Source organism: Halichoerus grypus, chromosome 2 (assembly GCF_964656455.1).
Source record: "Halichoerus grypus chromosome 2, mHalGry1.hap1.1, whole genome shotgun sequence".
NCBI lineage: Eukaryota > Metazoa > Chordata > Mammalia > Carnivora > Phocidae > Halichoerus > Halichoerus grypus.
The window spans coordinates 192,350,562-192,368,561 of NC_135713.1; the positions used below are offsets into that span (position 1 = coordinate 192,350,562).

At 46.0% G+C, this 18,000-nt stretch overlaps 1 protein-coding gene across 4 annotated transcripts; it reads right to left on the reverse strand.

Moving 5' to 3' along the window:
- Positions 1–2: 2 nt before the first annotated feature.
- On the reverse strand, positions 3–14,970 carry GOSR2 (golgi SNAP receptor complex member 2). Of its 4 annotated transcripts, none has more exons than XM_078065854.1 (6): positions 14,856–14,970; positions 8,794–8,858; positions 7,241–7,346; positions 6,277–6,409; positions 3,632–3,772; positions 3–422 (listed from the first exon to the last, which is right to left on the reverse strand). In XM_078065854.1, exons 1-6 carry the CDS (start codon positions 14,882–14,884, stop codon positions 261–263), a joined length of 636 nt encoding a protein of 211 aa, XP_077921980.1. In that variant the 5' UTR covers positions 14,885–14,970; the 3' UTR covers positions 3–260. The 4 variants fall into 4 exon arrangements, with proteins under 4 accessions (XP_077921980.1, XP_035959024.1, XP_077921981.1 ...); XM_036103131.2 differs by having other exon boundaries at positions 7,241–7,349; positions 14,856–14,957; XM_078065855.1 differs by lacking the exon at positions 3,632–3,772.
- Positions 14,971–18,000: the final 3,030 nt, after the last annotated feature.

Consider the following 18,000-nt stretch of genomic DNA (forward strand, 5'->3'; position numbering starts at 1 on the left):
AGAACAGGTACTTCTTTCATTTCCTAAGCGCCGTGCATCGTGGGGGCACTAACTCCCCCCTCCAAGGTACCACAGCACACAGAGCAGGTTTGAAACTCCCACTAGGTTACAGATCACAATTACTTCCGAGTGGTCTTCACAGTTAAGAAGGGCATACATTTCAGAAGGCAGCCTCTGGGCCCCCCTCTCTCGCTCACGCACACGCTCTCACGCAGACTCTCACTCGGCGGGAACGATGGTAGCCTCGGGGCGTGGCTGGCTCACGTCAGGTACTGCACCACGAGGAACATGACCACACAGGTGAGCAGCATCCCACCGATCATAAAGTACTTGTCCTGGAAAGCCCGCTTCTCAATGAGCCGCATCACGGTGTTGGACAAGCCCAGCATGTTGGCAATGTCGAGGATCTTCTTCTGAGTCCCCTGGGGCAGACAAGCAGAGAACGAAAAACAACGATCAACTCGTCTTGCCAAGGAATGGGACTTTACCAACAGACAGTCTCCTGGTCATGCCTAAAGCATATAAAATGCAGTATTAATCAGAAACAGATCGACGCTTACGGTCAAATGACTTCTGATTAAGGTACCAGAGCAAAGCAAGGAGGCAAGAAAAGTTTTCTCCACAAATGTGCTGGAACAATGGACTCTAGCACACATACGTATCACGGACATATACACACACACACACACGTCTCCTATATATCATATACGTGTATGTGTGTGAGAAGATCCTCAATTCATATTATGCACAAAAATGAATTTGAGATGGATCGCAGAATTAAACATAAAGCTTCTGAAGGAAAACACAGGAGAATATCCAAACACTGGAAACAATCCAGGTGTACGTCAACCAGAGAATGGGTAAACAATGTCCAGTGAATCTGCATGATGGAGATACTCCTTGACAATTAAAAGGACCTAATGACCGACATGAACAATATGAAAGAGCTTGGAAAACACTCCTGAGAGGAAGCCACACTTCCGAACACATTTATATGAAGTTCAGTAACAGGCAAAACTCCTTTATGGTGAGATAATCAAAACAATGGTTGCCTGGAAGGAGGAATCATCTGGCTGGGAAAAGCAGGACGGATTGTCCAGGGCCGATGGAAAGAGTCTCTGTCTGGACAGCAGTGTGAATTACAAAGGGGTGCGCGTCTGCTAAAATTCAATGACCCGGGCAAATTACATCTGTACACTGTATGTACGTTATACCTCAAGAAAATTTTTTTATGTTGGAATGTTTTATGTATTTTTTTTGAAAGGGCAACATCCAAAAACTCTTCCTCTGCTCCCTAACCTGTTCACCTTGTAGAGTAGAAACCTCTGGGATTCTTTGGTGTGTAACGTGTGGGTCAACATCCATGTTTACCAGAGGGTCCGACGTGGGTGACATGGAATGACAGACACCAACACAGCGACCCCTTACATAAACGCCACCAAAACCAAAAGGGTATTTTACTCCTAAATCAACAGCACACACCACCCAGCGTGCCCTTCCTCTCTGCTTTCTAAGTTTTGTTTTTAAGCACACTCAATTTCTTACGAAGTAACAAGTATAAATGACTCCTGGGGCAGACCCTAACCTACTTCTGTACACACCACCCACCGCATCCTTACAGATGGCATCTAACCTAATGCCCTCCATGCATTTTTTAAATGAACGATGCATCAACGAGCAAGAGAGAAGAGGCAGAAGTGAAAACAACATGAGGACAGGAATTCAAAACCTGGGTTCAGCCCAGGCAATGACGAACAAGCCTGAGAGGGATCTCTCAAGTCCAACTTAACTGTTGCCAGAGGAGGCCAGAGATGTGTTTTTTCCACGACAGTGATGGTAAAATTTAGGCTCACGCTAAAGGTTCTGCTTCGCTCTGAGAGCAGATTATTTCATCACTGTACAAAGTGCAAGTAGCAAGCTTCTAAAATCACCTGAAAATTAACATAAATTTCAAAAAAAAAATGTATTCCTTTCCAACCACAAATTTCTCCAAACCACGGCCCAGTTCCTTCATGCTCTCTCCTATATTCCTTTCAAATGGTTTAGGCAGGAAAACCCCGGATGGAAGTGGGGTGGGAGGTGGGTGGCGGGAATCAAGAGACAAAAGGCAAGTAGGGTAGGTGCGTGGAGGAAAGTGAATTAGAAAACTCACATTCCAACCCTACCCGCCTCTCAGGCTTCCCTGCACTTCCTTCTGGGGACAGCCTAGGGGCAGATGCTGCTTGGACTCCCCCGTGACACCAGACTTTGCTGGGAAATGAACACTGGGTTTAACAAGAAGCTCTAACTAACCCCCACCAGGTCGACATTAGTGCAATATGGTGAGTCTTATTCTAAAAGGGTTTTACTGGGGCGCCTGGGGGGCTGAGTCAGTAAGTGTCCCAACTCTTGATTTCAGCTCAGGTCATGATCTCAGGGTCGTGGGATCGAGCCCCTGATGGGCATGGGGCCTGCTGAAGATTCTCCCTCCCTCTGCAAGCTCCCCCCACCCCCCGCTCTCATGCACGCTCTCTAACATCAATAAACAAAAGGGTTTTACTGTTTTTCTGGGATGTGGACAGTTTTCTAAAGAAAGGGCAGATGAGTCATCACTTATCAGTTGAGATTACTGCAGGTGGCCGCTCGGAAAGAGGGGCACCTGTGAAGCTGTCAGAGACCACACTTCTAGACCATCAGAAGCACCACGGCCAGCGGCAGGAGGTCAAGTGTCCCTCACGGCTCGCCTGACCTTCTCCTTAGTAAAGATGGCAGGGGCTGTCCAGCCACGTACTGAAGTCCTGCGGAGCTGACAGGCTCAACGTGGTCCAACAAAAACTAAGATAAAGCTCACACTTCCGAGTGACTGTTTCTCACAGCTCAGTGGCTGGGAGTGCTTCGTTCACAGGGGACCACACCCTGATAATAGGCACAGCCCACACCCCATTATCCATCAGGGCTGATACAGGAAAAGGGCTGAGGCTGAAACACCACGATTGACATCAGAATCTGTGTAATGTTTCTGTAAACCACTCCCGGGATCGGGGGTGGGGTGGGGGGAGGTTTGAGTGTCAGCCAATGGGGCAGGGCTTCTAGAAACACCTGTGACTAACGAGAGTGCTAGCGGTGCTGTGGGTCAACAGCCGGTGCTGCCGGTCTACCAGGGCGGCCCTAAGACCCCACCCACGGGGGCTCAGTTACAGGAGCACAAAAGGTCTCAGTTCCAAGGTGGTCTGTGTGTGTGTGGGGGGGGGGGGTGCTCTCTGGGAAGCCATGGGAAGGGGAGGTGCCCCATACGGCCGCATCTGCCTTCTTAGAATCATGGATTCTGTCATTTCTGAAATTGTGGAATTTCTTGGTCTTATTGGTTCCTTTTGTAGCAGTCACTTTCATGACAGGTTCAGTAAATGGAAAAGGACCTAGACACCGAGAGATGCTAAATTATGCTTCGCTGCAAGCACAAGAAATAGCTCCTGGCGAAGACAGTGTGGTGACCTGTGGACTCACAATAATTCAGCTCTGATAGGAAGGATCCCAGACTCCATCAAAATCTCAAAATGTGAGGATACGGAACCGCAATGTAAACGCAGGTACCAAACCGTTGGATGAGGCCAAAACAAAGGGCCTTTTCCCTGTCCCCCAGAAGGGCCCCCACCTTCAAGGTCAGTCTCTGGGCCCTCAGTCCCTCCAGAATACTGTGCCCTCCTCCAATGAGGTCATCCATGTTGTGGTGAATTTTCTGGAGGGAGGAGTTGAACTGCAGCGAGTCATCCATTGGGATGGTGGTATCAGAGTCCTGTGAAAGAGACGCAGGCACTGGATTAGCTCTGCTGGCTGGTCAGCTCCTGGGGTCCCACCGCATCTGGCCGCTCTGCCTTTTGGCCAAGGCCAAGCCAGAGGAACAGCCAGAGGAAATGGTGCAAGAATCAGAGGAACCTAACAGAAAGGAGAAAGCAAAGCCAAGACCTGGGGTGGCCTCTGTTCGCTCAGAGGAAGAGCAACTTCCCTCTGACTTGGCACTCTGCAAATGAGTCCCGCTACACAAGGCCCGTTCATTCCTGCCTCTCTACCATGACCACCGCCTAGGAAAAACATCAGGCCTTCAAGGCCTCGCTGGCCTTCTCCTAAAGGCTTTCTCTGACTACTTCCCTGACTATGAACTTAGCGTGGTCCACGTGTTCCTCTCCTTGGCTTTCCCTTAACACAGTATTAAAGGTTTGCTTTGGTTCTGCAGCTGTTTTATCTACAGCTTATCCCTGCCATTAGATGGAGACTCAGGACAGAGGAGCCCATTTCCATGGAAGGCCTAATGGTAGCCTGAATGACAATTCTCCTAAGCAGGCAAGAAAGGGCTGTAAAGAAAGGAAGGGAGGGAGGGAAAAACAGACACTGATCAAGTGCTTTCCCCTCTGAGTGCGCATTACCCTAAGCTCACTTAATCCTCACTCTTAACGTGACGACGTAGTTACTATAGTGTCCCCATTTTAGAGGTGAAGAAACTGAAACCCAGAGAGGTGGAACAGCTTGTCTGAGATCGGGCGGAGCTGCTAAGTCCAGCGGGGCCTGCATCTCACTACTGAGTGCGGAGCCTGCCCTCTTAACCACCCTGTGGAGACAAACCCTGAGACTGGTCCTGGGGCTCTGAGTTTACACCAAAGTGGGCCATATACAGAAGCCGGTCGGGACTGGCCGTACTTCCGCTTTCCTGCCTCCTGACCATAGCACACTCTTCGGCCTGGCAAGCAGTGCCCTTCTCACCTCCTTCAATCATCACCAAGAGGCTAAGTCTGCTGCACAAGTCTGGAATCATTTCCCACGCCCCTGCTCTCCGTCCCTGCAGCTCACACGGGAGCGTCTCCCAGGGAGGAGCCCCGGCTTTGCCTTTTTTCCCAAGCTTTACTCTCGGCACCTTCAATAGTGTTCTGCACATGACCAGTGCTCAGGGGGGCGAAAGACTCCAGCGTTTGAATGAATCAATGAGCGACTTCTCTTCACCTGACCAGCATCTGCAGATCTGCCTTTTATATACAAATCTTTCTTACCCTCTAATAGCTAATGTGGCATCATCGCTCAGAAAAACGTATCCTAGTTTTAGCTCACAGAATGACCAGCAAGTAGCTCATTTGGCAAGTCAATTTTTACTAAGGGCACTGTGTGCTCCGCACCGCACCAAGCTTATCAGGGAGAGGTCTTATCAGAAACAAAATAATTCTAAGTGATCGTCCCTGGCCTAAAACAGGCCTGAATACCCAATGCCATGACTATCAAAAGCCCACAAACCTTTTAGTGTGTTGTATAGTTCATTACGCTTTTGAAAGGCATCTATGAAAACCTGGAAACTACAAAAAAAAAAAAAAAAAAAAAGGAAAGGAACTACGCTTACCGCTCTACCACCAAGCACATCCTCATTACACTTTTCAACTGTTAACCACTGATACGTGACTGCTTACCCTAGAGAAGCAAAATCTATGCCGGCACATTCTGAAACACTCAGGGAGATTTACTGCCAGTGGAGACGTGGCAAAAAGACAAACCTCTGTGACATGTGGACTGATCTGAATTCTAACGGCAGGCTCAGAACGCTAAGACCTCATCAGAAAATGAACCTCTCTGTAAAACGAAACAAAAAACATAAAGTCCCCCAAACCCACCTCGCCTGGTGGAAATATATGATGCAGGACATGCAAAAGGCCAGCATGCTCTACAGCCGTGTGCAGGAAATGATCCTATCGAGATCCAAGGGCAGGGCCAAGGGTGTCCCCCAAATCAAACATGTAAGCCAACAGGCCACTTTCGAACAGGCTCAAAGTTAAGCAATCTGTCCAAAACAAAGTATCTGTTAACAAATTCCTCCAAACTGCTGCTCAGATTCGGGGCAAAAACATTTTCACGGATCCGAGCCTGGAGCCACAGACAGCCGTGCCGAGCGCCCGAAGGCAGGTTTGGGACGCTGCCCTCCTGACAAACGGTCTCCGTTCTCATCATCATGTCTCTATCTGACCAGAAAAAAACGTTTCCACCACATGAACTTCCACCTCTCGGTCCAACCAGGTCATTTTCACCTCTGCCCATTCCCTCAGTGTAACCGCTTCCTTGTCGGGCTTCTGTGTCAGCAAAAGAGATTCCCTGTCTGGGTCTAGTGTCGGCGGCAATGCACGAAGGCCACTGTCGTTTCCAGTTAGTCTCCTCCTCCTCGGTCGGCTTCAGACACCCCCGAAGAGGATGAAGCTCCAAGACCCCAGCCGCAGCTCCAGGGAGCTGCCAGGTACCTGCAGATCCCCACCCCGGAGCCCGGCTTACGTTAGTGGTGAACGTGCGAGACAGAAGCTCCGCTCGCTGTCTCTCCTGCTGTTCCCTTGTGTACCGCCGATGCTGGAAGTTTTGGAGAGCGGTCTGCAGGTGCTGGACGTCATACTTCAACTGGTCAACACGCCTGGAATTGATGGAGAGAGAGACTACATGTCAGGAACCCGAGGCAGCACACTGCAGTGGCCAGGCTTTGTATTCAAGGAAGATGCTTCCTTCCTTCTCCCCACACCGCTTCGCATTATCCCCGACAGAATCATCTGATTTTGATCAAAGATGGTGAAAAAAAAGCAGCAGCCTGTGGTTCCAGTCGGGTGGTAGCCCACGAGATTCCAGCAGCTTTACTTAAGCTCTGCTGGTCTCTGAGTCTGGATGCATGACAGGGAACAGGTGACAGGAAGCAGGCTCAAGGACCTCTCCCTGACCTTCGATGGACTGTATCGCTTTCCGAAAAGAAGCCCAAGGGCATCTTTCGAGTAAAGCATCAACAAAGTTTCATAAAACTTTTGGGAGCAGGGGCTGGGGTGGAGGTGGTGAGGGGGGTTTCATTTTAATTTCATAGGGGAGAATCAAACCTAAGATTGGCATCTCATTATAAACAGACTGACTGAAGTGATTAAGGGCAAGATTTCATTTCAACCCAAGAAGGCAGCAGGAACCAAAGGCCAGAGCCAACCTCTCCGACAGCAGGAGGCTTCAAGTGGCCCTGGGTCTGGTCAGAACAGCAATACCGGAGGCAAAATTTCAAAATGACCCAACGTGAGGAGACACGAGGCTTCTGAGCCACTAACCTCACAGGGTTTTTATTTTGAGGAAGCATCACTGAAAGGGAATCGTGCCCTTTAGGGGAACTTTATCTTTACAGAGTCTCATTTTTCAATGCGTAAATGGATTTTCAGAATATTCGCTAGCCTCCCCTGGGCTAGCCCTCATGGGCTGAGGGTGTCAGAGCACTCACAGTTTGGCATTCTGTCTTTTGTTAGGGGGCTCCTTGCTGGACAAAATCTCCAGACGTTCTAGATGGCTGAATATCTGGTCTATGCTTGCTTGGATTTCGTTTTCTACTACTGCACAAAAGAGAAAAAAGAATAATTGCCGGAAAAGAGACAGCGAACTTAAATTAGAAGGATACATTAAACACATCTTTTTTCCATATCCAATAAATTCAAAGAAACGCATTTTAAAAGGAGAAAAACACATATACTAGTGAGTAACTGGAAAAAATTCAAGTTATACCAAGTGACTCTGTAAATGTTGTTCTAAACACACACACACGTAGCTGTTAAAGCCATAACAATGCCAATTTTTTAAAAAGCTAGATAAATCTGTAGAAATAAATTTCTTGCTTTTAGAAATGAAATATTTTAAGCAAAATGCAGTATCTTCTGAAACAGAATGAGGTCTCTTTTCCTTTGAGATTATTCTCAGATACGAGTTATAAATATCTAGTAAAAAGGCTGCCAATTGAATTCCCTACAGTAATGAGGTTAAAAGAAAAAAAAAGCAAAGGGGAAGATTAGTGTGTGAAACACAGAGGAGCGCTCCCTTAAGGCTTTCCATAAAAATGGGCAGGCTGACGCTGATGTCCCCAAAATAGACCAAATATCACTAGGAAAGGCCCAGGAAAGAATCCACAGAGGTAAAGATATGATAAATACACTCATTTTCCTTATCCCTTTTGATAAACAGTTGAAATTACCGCTTTTCCATTTTTAATCGTATGACGATGGGAATGTTGGGAAGGCAAACAGAGCTGACTGGACACTAATCTGTGCACAGAAGAAAGGCATCCAGACTGCTTCTCGCCCCAGAAAGACATGACAGTGGACCTGTCCAACCTACAGCTGATATACAGTTTAGATGAGAACGAGGTGGGCACAGAACCCAGAGATGCTTTTGAGGCTGTGGAAAGGAGGCACAAGTGGCCAGAATCGGGCGTGCTGACAGCCAGGCAGGGAGGTGAGGGGGTGGCCTCCGCAGCGTGTGGGGAACCAGCGATGCCTGTCTGACCAGCTCTGAGAGAGGACCTTTCCTTACAACGGCAAAGAAACCACGAAACAAAAAGCAGAGCTCTTCTCCAAAGAAACCAGGGTGTGGGAACTAAACTAATTAATATTGCTATTCGTTTCTGAATAATCCTCCTAAAAAGCCACAGTTCTCAGCTCAGAAGAAATGACCGATTCCAGTTAAATATCTCTGAGTTGGTATGGAGTACATTCCTCTAAGCGCTCGGTAATTAGATTAAGACAGATGGAGGAGAGAATGTCCATTCCCATAGGGCCATGTCAGGTTGAGTGGAGGGGTAATGGGGGATAAGACTGGTGGGATTCCACAGGGCACAATCAGGGAAGTCAGCGACTTTGCCAGAGGGTTTTTCTGTCCACCCTAACAACAGAACTCATTCTGCGCCGAATCATTAAGCCCCTGAGGCAGAAACGCGGTCAGGAAACCCAGCCCATTAGCATCGTGTCATCAGAGAAAGGACTCTGGTCTCCATAGTTAATTACTCACTGTGCAGAGACTGCTTGTCTGCCGTCTCCAGGCGTCCCATGTGAGACTGGATCTCGTGGACCTGCCTATCAAAGGAAGAGAGAGGAAATGAGCGAGACAGGAGTAATCAACAGTGCTTCGGTCAGGAAAGACACGTTTTCTGATGCCAACATGTAACTGATTTAAATTGACAGCATCGCTGAACTGTAAAATTTGTAAGTGGCACTTTAGGCCACATGTTTTGGCAGGGTTTCTAATAATTTAACACGAATATGAATAATAATACCGACAGGCAGCATTTACTGAGCACTTGCCACATCTAAGACATTCTCGAAGTCAATAACCCCACGAAGAAAGCACCATTATCATCTTCATTTTGTAAATAAGACAACTGAAGCCCAGAAAGGTTACGTAGCTTGTTCAAGGTCACACAGCAAGTGATAAACCTCAATCTGGACCCAGCCAATCCCACTCTCTGTTCTTTGACCCAATGTGCTGAGTGCTGGTCTGTACTAGGGAGAGTCAAAGGGCAGGACAGATATAATCCTTGTCCTTGAGAAACAATGTAATTAGGAATGACAGGCCAGAGGGACATGAAAAGTCCCCAGATTTGAGAGAGCGCTCATACATACAAGTATAAACAAAAAGGAAGCTGAGGAGTGGTGGTATCAAGCAAAGGCAAGAACATAAAAGAGTAAGCTGGGGGAACCTGGTGGGGTGAAGCGAGTTCTGAAGATCATTTTGAAGATGGGAGACATGATCTGGTGAGAGAAGAGATGAAGAAAATGATATGCAAAAAGGCATGTCATGTGGATTACAAGCAGGCTGGCCGGCCTGAAAGAGAGTTGGGGTTGGAGGGGAGAAGGGATGAGGCGATTAGCTGCAGAAAACGATCAGAGAAGGTCCTGAAAGATAGGGATCTCCTGTTTGGTAAACACCTCTCCCTGGCAATACCAGGCGATTGCTATCTTGTTTGGAAATGCAACACCGTACCCTGGCCCTCTAGCATGGTCCCAGACATCAGGCCCTAGAGCACTCTCTGGAGGTTCCCCTGGGCTTGGCCAAGGTCACCCTCGGAGCCCTTCCTAGCAGGCCTCTGTGATCAGGCCTGGACTACTGCTTATGCTGCCCCTGACAACTGCTTCCTGGTGCTTTTGGCCTCTGTACCTTAGAAGCACAGAGAAGGAATCTGCTGAGCTCTTATTTCCTCTCCAACCCTGGAGGGAAACATCAGCAGCCATCCTCCACCATGAGCACCACAAACTGTGAACCCAAATTGACCAATGCAAGCAAAGGAGCCCAAATTTTGTTTCACCTTCCTCTTGGCTTTTCCAGGGCTTTCCTGTAGCCCCTAAACATGACCCCTGGCACCAGAAGCAAGACCCACTCTCTGATGACTCTGAGTGCACCTGGGGGAGACCCATGGCCCTGAGAGGAAACTAGAAATCACTACTAGAGATGGAGGGACCAGACTGCTACTCCAGTAAGGTAAGTCCTGATAGTTCAGAATGGGGCACGTGGAGATTTGGAGGCAGATATAGGGATGCAGCTTGACTTAACCAACATCTGGATCAGGTTACCATAGAAACAGCAGTAGAGGACTGCATGGCAACACTGAAGGAAAGGAGAATTAGGATTTCACAGAAGACCTGCATGTAGGCAGTGAGGTAAATTTTCAATGGTAGCTTCATAGAGCAAATCTGAAAATTAGCGGCATTATTGACAGGAACAGGAACATAATAAAAAAAGGGGTGGGGGGCAAAAAATATCCAAGACAACTCTGAGTTAAGTATGAGAGGGATGACCTGTCCCACCTCCTATGAACACTTATTACAAAGTCGTAATAGTAAAACCAATATGGTAGCAGTGCAGAGACAGACAGACAAACCCTGACCCCAATGCTGACTCAAGAGCAAAGAATAGAGGCTAGAAAGAGTCCTCCGTGTTTGGGGACTCGATGACATAAATGAGTGGGAAAAGAATGGACTACCATCAATGCCAAAGGCTCAGTTTGTTACCCACGCAGAAGACGGTATCTCACATAATACACAAAAATAAACTCAAGATGGTTTAAAGCCCAAACGGAAAAAGCGAGGCTTTAAAACTTTCTGAAGAAACCAATGAATCACTGAACTCTACCTCAGAAACTAATAATACATTAGATGTTAAGTAACTGAATTTAAATTAAAAAAAAAAACTTTCTGAAGAAAACACAGGAGTACGTATTATGATTCAGGTTAAAGAATTTCTTAAACAAGACAATAACCAAAACTATCCCCCAAACCTCAAAAACCACAAGGCTGGTAAATTTGACTACATTAAAACAACTTTTCTACAGCAAAAGCACTATAAAAAAATAAATAAATAAAAAGACAGGGAGAGACTGGAAAATACCTGGAGCAGATGAGAAAGGACTAATGTCTAGAATATTTAAGAAAAATGCTACAAGTCAATAGGAAAAGTCAAACAAAGCACTTCTGTAAAATGGGCGAAGGGCAACTGACAGAAAAGAAAACCCAAAAGGCCAATAGGTATATAAAGAGACACTCCACCTGACTAGTCATCAGGAGAATGCAAATTAAAAATAATGAGATATCACATTTCTCCCAATGGATTGACAAGTATTTTAAACTTTAAGGATGAGGGCTTCACGGTGGGCTACATGATGGTACCCAAGGGATGCCAGGGAAGATTCCCAGCATTCTACCACAGGACTGCCTTTGGCTCTATGTTTTGTTCAATATTTTTTTTTTAAACTAACTTACGCTTATGAAATTTGCGTATGATTCTGTACTATAATGAACGGGTAGGATATTGTACCACAAAACAAGTATTAACATTTTTCATTTAGGCTAAAGTAGTAAGATGAAATTTGTCAGGGATGAAAAGCATTTTGACTTAAGACTTTTTAAAAAAAGTCAAATGTACAATATCGACTGGCACTTCATTCTGGGAGCCATCTGTTAAAGGACACTGTTTATTAAAGGCTTCCCCTAACGGAAGATGGATGAACAAGATGACCGGGGAAGTCTAGAACTCAAGTCACAAAGAGGAATGGTCGAAAGAGCTAGTGATAGTAAGCCTCTGAGGAAAGAAAAGGGGAAAAACCGTAAATTAAATGGGGCAGCTGGTACTCTTCAAGTATCTAGAGTTAACACATACGAAGAGGAACGGGTTTGTCCTCCACTGCTGTTCCTTAAGGGAGATCCAGAACCAAAAGGTGCAAATTTCAAGATGACAGATTTCAGCGCAGTGTGCCCCTGCCCCACGAAAAGAACCCGAGAATAATTATGAACTCTCTCTCTTCAAGAAAAGGAAGAAAAACAAGAGCTCCTGCATGCTTAAACACAAGGTACATGAACTGTCTTGGGTTTTATAAAGCGTCTTCCTGACCAAAGTGTGTTGGAATGGAAGATCTTGCCAGTCCCTTTTATTTTTTTTAATTTCTTGAGAGAGAGAGAGCGCGCGCGAGAATGTGCGAGAGTGGGGGGGGAGGTGTGCAGCAGAGAGAGAGAGGGAACTCCAGGCAGGCTCCGTGCCCAGGGCGGAGCCCGACACCAGGCTCAATCTCACAACCCTGAGACCATGACCTGAGCCGCAACCAAGAGTCAGATGCCTAACCAACTGAGCCGCCGAGGCACCACCACCCCCACTTTCAGATCTTAAATTCTATGAGGACAGAGGGAGAGAGGATGGCAACACCCACCCTATAAACACCCTTCAGGTGGCTTTTACTATTTTCCAAGCTAAAACGGATAAACTTTAGTTTGTAGGGAAACATTACTGACTTTTCCCATCTATGCTTAGAATGAACTAGGAGAGATAGAGCCAAGAAAATTATTCCAATCTCTACATTTCATGTCTGAGAGGAAGTAAATGCAAAATAACAAAGCAAGTACGAATGGCACGGTGGGAACCACTGTATGCCAAGTAGGAAATCTGTTTTAAACTGAACTGGGAATTCAGACAACACACTTGAAGCCAATAAGGAACAGGTGATACAAAGGTATGACTTGGGGGTGTGGACACTAGAAACCGGAAGTCCTAGCCCTGTCCAGCATGGGAGTCATGGTGGGCTTGGGTAGTAACATAAATAAGCAGAGAGATCTGATAGCAAGTCACTGTTGCTGACTTAAAAAAAAAAAAAAAAGTCTGTAGAAGATGTGGAAGATCTAGGAAGAATTTAAGAATGAAATTTCTTTTTAAAAGTCCATGGAACTACCATCATCCCCCTTCATAAACACCACTTTGTATCCACGCTGCCTCTGACCACGGTGAGCAGGAATGTTTTGGAGTTAAAAGATACTGGTTACAAGTTCTGGCTCCACTATGTAGTGGCTGAGGGACCATGAACAAGTCATTTAACTCCTTGGCACCTCAGTCTTAGGTATAGGGTACTAATAATCACCATTATTTAAAGGCTCAGGATCCAAATGCAGGATGAAACTGCTATGTAACCTACGGAGCATCACACACACCTTTGCGGTTGTTTTTACTTAAAAGTAGTGGGAACCATCTGGTCATTCTCATCTCCCTGACTTTGCCTCTACTATAATTAGCCTCCCACCAGAAGGCAAAATCAAAAAAAGGAAAAACTGGTCTTGAGATAAAGTAATAGTTTTTACACCCAGCTGCTCATCAAAAACACTTGGAGAGCTTTTTAAAAACAGAGATTCTTGTGCTCCAGACTTAATGAATCAGAATCTCTGGGGATAATAAGGTGAATGAGGCTGGACGATATAGGGGACAAGTATGGGCACCTTTACAACCACTGGAATATCAAAAATAGAAGGCTGGCTACTTATTCCTCTATAAATTTCATCCAAATGCAGTATTATTTAACTGTAAGATGTTTATTCTGATTTTCATCTTTTTTTTTTTCACTCGTTGCTCAGGCGGTTCAGGAGTTTTCAAGATACATAACTTTAAACTATTGATCTCAATGTAATTTCAGGGACACGGCAAGAGATAACCACAAATTGGGTTCAAAGTTCCAGTGCAATTCATATGCTCAGTTACTGCTGTGTCAATTCAGCTACAATCATTAATTTTGGCAACTGCAAAAGTTAATTGCTGATGCTCACAGAATTGTGTATTTTCTTCTTTAAGACACTCAATCACCAGGATTACGAAGCTGAAAGGAGCCTGGAAGTTTAACTGGCCCAAAACTAACATTTTATAGATCAGAAAAACAAGGTGAAGAAGTCTAGAATCAGAACTCCCAGGTTCAGTACTTGAGGGGAAAGACAGACTTTAAAAGACCTGCCCTTAGCAACGTGAGAACTGTCATTCCTTTTCCAACTGACTCATAGGTCGAATTTTTAAAGCCCCTTCCTATAATTTTTATATGAGACTGAGGCTCCCAGGGTGAGAGCAAATTCTGTCATTTTAATACCGTTACAAAGTAGGCTCTATATTTTTACTCACCCAAACCAAACACTCCATCATTATGGTCTCTAGTATAAACCATAGCAGAATAAAAAGGGGGAAAGTGTAGCAGCAACAAGATCAGTGTTAGTAAACTGAGTAGGGGCTGACATCATTTAGGAGCTGTGAGCTACAATGAAGCTTTTTCTGACGACCTTAGTCCAATGATGGATCTTTCCAAATTGTTAAAGAAGATTCCGTTTGTACTGCTCATTTACCCTCCATCCCATCCGGTCACACCTTAGATCTTTCTTCGGACGTCCCTTGACTGTTCCAAGTAAATAGTAAACTATGTGTAGGGGCCTTCACTCCCCACCAGCTCTACCAACCCAGAGCATCAAGCTGGCAGGTGCTGGACAAAGTATTATAATCTGTAAGTGTGACTTTCCCTTCGCCTAGTCTACCTAGCAGGTAGTCACGGCCTCGAAGATCCCAGGAGCCGTCCGGCCCAACGTCCCCACGCATCAGGCGGGACCCTCCATCCGCCGCTGACTTGGGCATCCCGCCAGAGATTGAGCGCTTCCGAGCTGCCCCCGGCAGCGCCCCGGCGGAAGGACTCGGCCTCCACACTGGCGGACGCCCCGAGGCCCCAGCCAGGGGAGCCGGCCTCGCCCAGCCTGGCTGCGCCCCCGCCCGTGCCCCGACGCGGCCCTCACTTGTGCGTTTGCTGGTAAAGCGGCTCCATGTCGCCGGCCCCGCCGGGTCCGGCCCTGGCTTCCTCGGAACACGTCCTCACAGCCCCGCTTCCGGCTTCCGGCTTCCGGTCGCAGGACCCGCCCGCTCCTGCCGACCAGGGCTGTCCCCACGCGCGCCCTGTTGGCGGTGGTGGCGAGAGAGGAGGAGGACAACGGGAGAAGAGGCCCGGACGAGAAGGCTAAGTGTAGTCAGGGGCACTGCCGCAGGTTGGGGACGAGGAAGCATAGGTTTTGGCAGGGGGCGATCTTCAGCATCGAGTCAGGCGTTTGACAAGGGCAGTCGGAGAGGACTGACGTGAGGTCCTCAGAGCCCGGCTGCGGGAGAGCAGGTGGATACCTGCCCTTCGCTGGGGTGGGTTTCGCGGTCAACTACCTAACTGTGGGTCTGGAGGTTTCGCTCTTCACTGGCCTTTCTGACCCAAGCTTCTCCTATGTCAAATCTGTCCGTTTACTGCCCCCCCCCATTTATCCTTCCAATAAACTCACAATGAATGAGTGGTTACCACGTGTCATGTGTGCTGTGGGAGAAACCGGGTTCCTCTTGCCCTCAAAAGAGGTCGCGTTCTAGGAAAGGAAGTAAGATAAAAGTACAAATAAACATCTACAAGGGAGAAAGTCCAAAGAGACTGAGCCGAGCTGGGGTCAGCCCCGTCGGAGATTCAGGAAAGACTTAATGTAGGAGGTGGCGTTTGAGTTGGGACTTGAAGGATTTGGACGCTTCGGTCTCTCCACGTAGACCTAACCCGTGTCCACCCTCCCAGGCTTATCTGCAGTTCCTCCCAAGGGAGGAGATGTTCCTCTTCCTTTGACAAGTTGATGCTTTTATTTTCCTGTATCCTGGAGCCCACCCAGTTTTGTGTCCCAAGAGACTGTCCACCCATGTACATTCTTTCCCTAACATTTTTCCATTTATTCTAATATTTATTTATTCATGAGCACCTACTATTACTAGGCACAGATCCTGGGGGGAGGAATACAAGTAAGTTAGCCCTCAAACGTCTCATCTCTCATAGTCTGTTGAGAGGGCTAATTATGCCCTCAAGCTACATGATCAGGTAGAATAAGTGCTATAAATGGTACAAAGTACCATTTTTTCTGAAGAAAAGCACAAAGGGTTCATGGACTAAATAGCCTATGAATGGGACTTTCAAGAATCAACAGTTTCTTGTTTTTGTTTTTAAGAATCAATAGAGTTTTAACAGTGTCTTGCACACGCTAACCACTTTGTAAATGTGGGTTTTTTTTCCCTAAAGATTTATTTATTTTAGAGAGAGCACACACCAGCTCACCCTGGGGGAGGAGGGGCAGAGGGAGAGGGAGAGAGAGAATCTCAAGCACACTCCCCACCCCGCAGAGCCCAACGCTGGGCTCTATCCCACCACCCATGAGATCATGACGTTAGCAGAAGCAAAGAGTCGGTTGCTCAACTGACTGAGCCACCCAGGCGCCCCTGTAAATGTTTATTTTGTTGGCTTAATGGAGATGAAGGGAAGGACATTTGAAGCTGAGGATATAGCTAGAGAAGAGGAAAATCGTGAGAAAGAACATTAGACCTCCCGTGGCTGGGTTTAGGGACCTGGGGGCAATAGTAGTGTTAGAAGGAAAGTTGGAGCCAGATCATGGGGGGATCTTAAATGTCATGTGTAGATTTTTATTTACAGATTTTTAAAAAATTCTATAGGTAGATAGAAGCTTTTAGAGGTTGGATAGAAATTTTAAATTTTCTCGAAGAATTTTTATACCTATATTTTGCTCTTCTTTGGACCTCACAGCATCCCAGTGAGGTGGGTAAGGCAGATAAGGAAATTGAAGTCCAGAGGACCTCCCCTCTGCTTCTCAGGCTCTTAGGTCTTTATATGGGCATAGGGCTTTCTCTAAAGAGAAGAAAACTCCATCCCTCCATCTTGCTGCATTTTTAACTTCTATCTCATTTTCTTTTATGACTAAGCCATCTGGACAGTTGATCTACACTGCCAACATCTCTGTGGGTGGCTTGCCTTCCAACCTCTCCTCTGTTCTCCTAGAACTGTTTTCTAGCTCACCAGAGTCTACTTCACTTAGTCCAGTGGTCTCTTTCCATGAATCTTCATACATATATTCATTAAACTCATACTATGTATCAGGCACAATGCAAGGATTGGGGCACAAAGATGAATAAAACATCCATCAGCTTGCCATAGAAGTTCTTTATTTTTTATTTAAAATCAATTAAATAACATATAGTGTATTATTAGTTTCAGAGGTAGAGTTTAGTGATTCATCAGTTGCATATAACACCCAGTATTCATTACATCAAGGGCCTTTTTAATGCCCATCACCCAGTTACCCCATCCCTCACCCAACTCTCCTCCAGCAACCCTCAGTTTATTTCCTACAGTTAAGAGTCTCTTATGGTTTGTCTCTCTCTTTGATTTTGTCTTATTTTTCCTTCTTTAATATACACATCTACACAGAAGGGAAACATCCACAGAGATATTTAGAATATCATGTGGTGAGTGTGGAATAGAGGTGATTAGGAACTATGTGATGACAGAGAAGTGACACTTAGCCTAGTTTGGGGATTCAAGAGGACTTCAAAGAGAAGATGATACCTGAACTGAGTGTTTATTTATTTCTTTAAAGCTAGTTACATTATTACTCATGATGCTGCATCAACCTTCACACTGACATGAATACCGATGACCCAAAGTTTGTTACTATGCTTCACTGATGATGACACTAACGGCAAATTTTCCCCAGGGTATGCAGGAAAAGATGAATAATAATTCACTGTTCAGAATTTTTTAGTATAAATTTATAATAATATAATATATAACTTATATATAAGCTATTATATATTTTATATATATATATATATATATATATGTATCTTCCAACTATGTCTTTTCTTCAATTCTTTAGGCCTTAATCCCTGCATTCCTAGAATATGATCTCTTTCAGTGTTGATTGCACCCCTGCCTTCCCCACACTGAAACCAGTTGGCAGAGGAGAAAGGTTAGTTAGCCTGGAGGTGCATGGATAAAAAAAGAAGAGAAGTCCCATTCATGCAAGGAATACATGGCCTTCCCCTAGCCCTACTTAAGACTGATTCAGTGGCTCATGACAT